The following is a 6,070-nucleotide window of genomic DNA, read 5'->3' as shown; positions in this document are numbered from 1 at the left end:
AAAAAAAAAAGAAAAAATAATACAACCGGAATGGATAAGCACACAAAAGCTCGAGCTGACAAATCATGGACGAGAACAAGCAGGCAACCAACCAACACCAAGGCCAACAGACAGACAGACGGCGAGAGGGAGGGAGAGATAGAGAGAGAGGGGGAGTCTGAGAGAGAGAGAGAGAGAGAGAGAGAGAGTGAAGAGGAAGGCGATCCTCCAGGAGAACTCCAGCAGTGAGGATGAGGACGACCAAGTGATGGGACCGCACTGAACAAGAACCTCCTTTTTTTTTTTCTTGTCGGGGGTTGGATGTGAAGAAAAGGGGAGCCGCATGGTGTGGAATAAGAGGAAGGTGGCGCTTGCGGGTGGGATGGAAGTGCGTTCATCTCCACCTTCGTCCAGCCAGGAATATCGGGAGCTTCCCCCGCGCCTCCGGGGCGCATCCGGCAGCTCCGCGTCCTAGCCAAGTGGGGATTTGTCGGCTTCTCCTCTCTTCTTTTCCCCGCCGAGAACTAAGTGGCTCCTGGCGAAAAAAGCAATCCGTCCTTTGGCTTTTTACAAGCCCCCCGTCCATCCCACCCGCCGGTGCGCCATGAAACAAGCGGAGGCGTCAAAGTTGAGAGGAAGCGGCTCCCCCTCACCCCAATGAGACCAAAAGACACCTAAGACGACTGGGATGATTTTCCGAGCGCCGGGGCGCCACGCCAGCATTGCCATTTACGATTTAGCGGACTTTGCGCTCCGGTGCGGCGACATGAGGCATCGGAAAGAAGCGGCCGTCGCATAGCGCGCGTTGACTTCCCCCCCCTCCGCACCCCCGCGATCGAATTATCTTCGCTCCTTTCCGCCGGCCACGATGATGGAAGCGCCCACGCCGTGCTCCAAGAAGAGCCTGTCCCTCTCGCTGCCGGTGCCCCGCGAGGGCCAGGCCACCCTGAAGCCCCCGCAGCACCTCTGGAGGCAGCCGCGGACCCCCATCAAGATCAAGCACCGCGGCTACTCGGACACCGACCGCCACCACCACCAGCGGCACATGGAGCGCTCGGACGCCGTGGACACCAGCGACCGTCCCGGGCTGAAGAAGACACGCATGTCCTGGCCTTCTTCCTTCCACGGCACCACGCACACGTCCATCGGAAACTGTGGCGGCAATAGACGGTGAGCCCCAGTAGGGTTCCGATGCGTAAAGGGGGTCGGCGGGGGTGGGTGGGTGTATTATGTGTGTTTAATTTTCAATGTAAATAACGCAGTGTGGGCCTGCAGGGTTAGCAGACGTGAGGGATTTTTGTCCCCCAAGGAAGAGGGGGCGCGTGGGTTTAGTTCATTTTTTTTTATCATGCGTAATAGTGTGTGTGTGTGTGTGTGTTTTGTGTTTGGCTGGCAGGTGAAATCCGCCAACTCACATCTTTTTCTGTTCCAAGCTTTTCACCTTGATTTTTTTCTTTTTTCTTTTTGGACTATGCGGAGAAATTGTATTCGAAAGAAAAATTGTAGTTTAGCATCTTGTTTAACAAAGTGAACAGAAATAAAAATGGGTCTTCGTGGAGAAAATGTTTAAACTCACTCGAAAAACACGTTGAAATGGAATTAGGCTTCGCGTTAATCGTCTCGATCGGGAGAACGCCGTTTCGTCAAGTGGGAGTCACGGAACGATGCACTTTTTGATACGATTACGCGACCGGAGCTCCATTTCAAACAGGAGCTGCTTTTTTAGTTGGACACTTTCTCAACTTGCCAGTGTACGTTATTGCACATAAAGGCCTGGATATTATTGGGGCACGGGGTGTCCCAACTATGGGCTGGCACTCGGCTCGCTGCCCAGTTTCTTTTGCCCGCAGCAAATATAAATTGACTATGGCCCGCACAAGAAGCTTCCATGGAGCCTACATTGTCTTGCACTTGCCATCTTTAGCACTAGATGGAGCTAATCACGTAAACAGCAGCTGTGAGGTTAGTTCAGGGGTCAAAACCAGGCAACAAGTGAAAATCAATTTTCAGTGTTTTCTTTTACATAAACCATTCTCCGTTCTTCCGTCTCTGCTTTGCAAATATTATTTCTGTCGTAAATATTACAATATTTTGTTACTTCTAGTCCTAAAATCGTTCAGTGATAGACATCCAATTGAGTTCAACTGGGAAGGCCTGTATTGAATGATCATGTTTCATTGATGTCCAATCCAATTTCAATGGCGATTTTTTTTAATTACCCGAATCCGATCAATTAATACAATGAAAGTAGAAATATTTCAAGTTGGCCCTTGCATAATTTGATATTTGTGAAAGAGGCCCTCAGAGGAAAAATGTTTGGAAACTTTAGCTTTTTTTCTGCTTTTGGACTGTCACATTTAAGTCCAATAATTACTGGTTTACAGGCAAAATATAATCTTGTTACCCTTGTAGTGTGTTCAGTGTGTATTGAGTAGTCCGCAGATAGTGTTTGTCACTTTTACTGGAGTTAAGCCTACTGGCAACATTTAAAGGAGTGTGACTTTTCGTATTATCTGCAGTGGTGTGCAAATCTGGACCAAGTGAGGAAACATTTTTGATCGTGTGTTAGCAATTTAGCTCACATGAATGCTTTGCCCCACTCCAACAACCAATTCCATTCGCTGCCTATCAAAGCCAGCCCTCTCGCCCCCTTTAAATCGACACATTTGCAGCAATCCATGTGCGACTCAAGCAATATCACTGCCTTAGGCAACAGCAAATGCTCTCTCAATAAAAGAACTCTCAATAATGAGATTGAAATGCCTAAAACTAACATTTTGGCGCATTTTTGTATGCTGTCTGACTACGTGTCTCGATCGCCAAATGCTTTTTTACTTTGATTTGAGCATGTAAAAAGGAGATACTAAACAAAATAAGGCACATTTTCCTGGAAAACAGCTGTAAAAATAGCCTCCAGAAAGTAGATACTAGCTGTAAAAATAGCAGTGGCCTTGGTTTACATCCCTCCCGCTTACTCCCGCCTCTAAATCACGGTGATTATTAACCCGATAACAAATCTACGAGAGCTAGGGGGGGGTCTCTCCGACGGGTGGGTCGAAGCAGGAGGCCTATTCGCCGTGGGGGGTGGTCGGAGCCCGCCTCTCTCCTCGTGTGGGTGGAGATCATTTGATTCCTACAAGCGTACCAAACTGAGTTTGTGGGTGTTTGCGCTGTAGGAATGGAGGACGGCGCTTGAATGTTGCAGCGCTAAGAGCCAGGGTGTGCGAACGCGTTGACGAGTGGGCCGCTGGCGGGCCGGCGTCTGACCCTCAGCCCGCCTGGACCGACCGCCAAGCGCCTCGTGTTGTTCGTCTTATCTCTGGAAGGCCGCGGGGATTTTTGCGTCGTGTTTACGCGCCATTTATTCGTCTCCCGCGTTTTACAATAAGCGTCTACGCCGCCTCCTCGTTCACATCCGTCCAACGCCGGGAGCCGGACGCTTCATCTTCTTGACTCGTTATCGGGAGCGGTCGTCGGGCCGACGGCTTCGGGGCGCGTCGCTCCGGGCGGGGCGGATTCGTGCGAATCTGCTGGCACTTACGCTTCGATGGTCGTCGGCTCGCGGGGGGGTTGGGGGAGGGATCAGGGCGTCGTGTCGGAGGCGAGGCGGCGGACGCTCGGAAGGGGAAGGGGGGGGACGACGGACTGTTGTGCCTCAGCGACAAGGTTCATTGGGCGACAACGAGTCCGTGAAGAGGCGTTTTGATGTGAAAAAAATCACTTAGATAACAACAATGTAGAGTAGCAAGGAAACGGACAAAAATTATTTTGTCTATGAGGGCGGCACAGCGGATGAGTGGTTAGCGCGTCGGCCTCACAGTGGGGGACCTGGGTTCAAATCCAGGTCGTTTCAACTGTGTGGAGTTTGCATGTTCTCTGCGTGGGTTTTTTCCGGGTCCTCCTGTTTCCTCCAACATTCCAAAGACATACATGGTAAGATGATTGGACACTCTAAATTGCCCCAAGTTATGATTAGTTGTCCGTCCGTCTCCTTGCGATTGGCTGGCCACCAATTCAGGGTTTCCCCCGCCCGCCTCTGGCCCGAAGTCAGCTGGGATAGGCTCCAGCACCCCCCGGGACACATGCGATTATAAGCGATAATTGAAAATGAGATCTGTGAGATGAAATGTAGTATTCCTACAAATTGTGTCGATGTTTCTCGGACGCACGTGGCTACTCTTATTGTCTATTTCACGGGCGTCTGGCCTGTAAAGATTAGTGTGAGTCTCCGGGGTGCGACCTACGTTGTTTTCCCCTTTACGACGCTTCCTCCGCCCGTAAATCGCCTCAATTGTTATTACGAGGGGAGTATTGTATTTCAACTATTTTGCTTTTCTTCTTTTACATTACGGCCCCAAAAACAAAAGCTTCAGTCACCCCAAAAACATCACCATGGAAACGAAGGTCAACATTATAACAATAATGGAGAATCGGGTTGTGTGGCCGTAATACTGCGCTTAACGCACAGCTCAATGCTAGTTGAAAAATAGATTTTGGTTTTTAATCCACTCAGGTGAATCCACATGCTAACTCTGAGGCCATGTTAGCATTTGGTCTCCAAACTTTTGTTGTATTGCAGGGGTGTCAGACTCGGGTTGGTTCGAGGGCCGTGTTAACGTCAACTCTATTTCATGTGGGCCGGACCATTTTAGATATAATATTTAGATTCTTTTTTATAAATGGATTAAATGAACTGGATTAAAGGGCCTGAATATTCCGTTTTTTATAGATCTAAAACAATGTTTATTTTAGCTTTTTAAAATATATTTTTAGATTTTACAAAATGATTTTTGAACTAAAAACACAGAGAAAATGGATTAAAAAATTACAATTATTGATTTAAAAGAGGGAAAATCAGGAACTTTAATATACATCTATACTCTTCATTTTAATTAGATCCTAAAACAGAAAGTCGTCACTCATGATTTACTTTCCCGGGCCACACAAAATGATGCGGCGGGCCAGATTTGGCCCCCGGGCCGCCACTTTGACACGTGTTGTATTTTTTGTCATTCCAAATGACAGAAATGGACAAAAGCCATATGTAAACCTGGAACTGGAACTTTGATGAAATTGCTCAGTCCATCAAAGATTGAAAAACGACTGCTATCGCATTCCAACTCTGGATTGCTACTCGTTCCAAGTATGAACATCTTTTCTTTGCCTCTCACAACGAGCAATTCGAAACACTCCCAGTCCAACGCGTGCGTCGACGCATTGTTCTCGTATTAACTCAAGAGTGCGCAAGATGGAGTGAGCACTTGGCCAGAGGAAAGTAATTGCTCTTGAATCGCTCCACTGCCGATCGACCCCCCCGGACGACCTCGCTCCGGCCAGAAAGGAGGTCTGTTCCATCGCTGGCTCCGCCCGCTTCGGTCCGGACCTCATCTGAAGCTCGCCGGCATCAAACCGGGGAGGAAGGGAATAGTTTGGGACCACGCCGAGGCTAAAAACCCACTAAACGTTGGATTGCGAGATTTGTTTTGGGCGTTAAAGGACTAATCATCTTTGACAAAATGGCATCCCCCTTCTCCACTTCCCCACTTCCCTCTTTGTAGCACGTCTTCCTCCGCTTCCCCCTCGGGCATCTTTTGTTCAACACTTGGCGGAATATGCAAATACCAGCGCATCACTCACCGCGTCCCGTGGCCGCCGCGCCGCAGGAACTTTCAAAGGCGGGCGTCGATGTACGATGGCAAAACACGAGTCCCAGCCCCCCCCCGCCATTCTGTTGCCATGGTTACATCGATTTTTTTCCACACTTACAATACGTAAGATCTCGTTGAGGTACCCCCCCAAATAAAGCTCGGTGGGATCATTTGTCAAGTTTGTGAATCATAAAAAAATGGTGTAGGTCTTGAAAAACATGGACCAAGATTTATAGTGTAGGCTTGCCTTGAGATTTGATTATTAGAAGATAGATGCTTATGTTTATAGTTTTTGTAGAGGATAAAGAATATATTTGCTGCGTATTTTTCTTTAATGTTTGTTTTTTTCTTCATTTTTGTGCTGCCTCTAGACATTTTTTCTTCGCTTTGCAATGTTTATTTCAGGAGTGTACCTATAAACTTTTATGTATATATACCGTATA

The 6,070-nt window shown here is 48.1% G+C and overlaps 1 protein-coding gene across 1 annotated transcript in view; it reads left to right on the top strand.

Moving 5' to 3' along the window:
- The first annotated feature begins 213 nt into the window (after positions 1 to 213).
- The window catches only part of LOC144088314 (3',5'-cyclic-AMP phosphodiesterase 4A-like), a 56,011-nt gene continuing 50,154 nt past the window's right edge, over positions 214 to 6,070 (top strand). The window contains exon 1 of the mRNA XM_077618647.1: positions 214 to 1,149. Coding sequence (XP_077474773.1) covers positions 848 to 1,149 — 302 coding nt within the window. The 5' untranslated portion in view covers positions 214 to 847. The remainder of the gene's footprint in view (positions 1,150 to 6,070) is intronic.

Source organism: Stigmatopora argus, chromosome 14, assembly GCF_051989625.1.
Source record: "Stigmatopora argus isolate UIUO_Sarg chromosome 14, RoL_Sarg_1.0, whole genome shotgun sequence".
NCBI lineage: Eukaryota > Metazoa > Chordata > Actinopteri > Syngnathiformes > Syngnathidae > Stigmatopora > Stigmatopora argus.
This window is presented reverse-complemented; position numbering and strand designations above follow the sequence as displayed.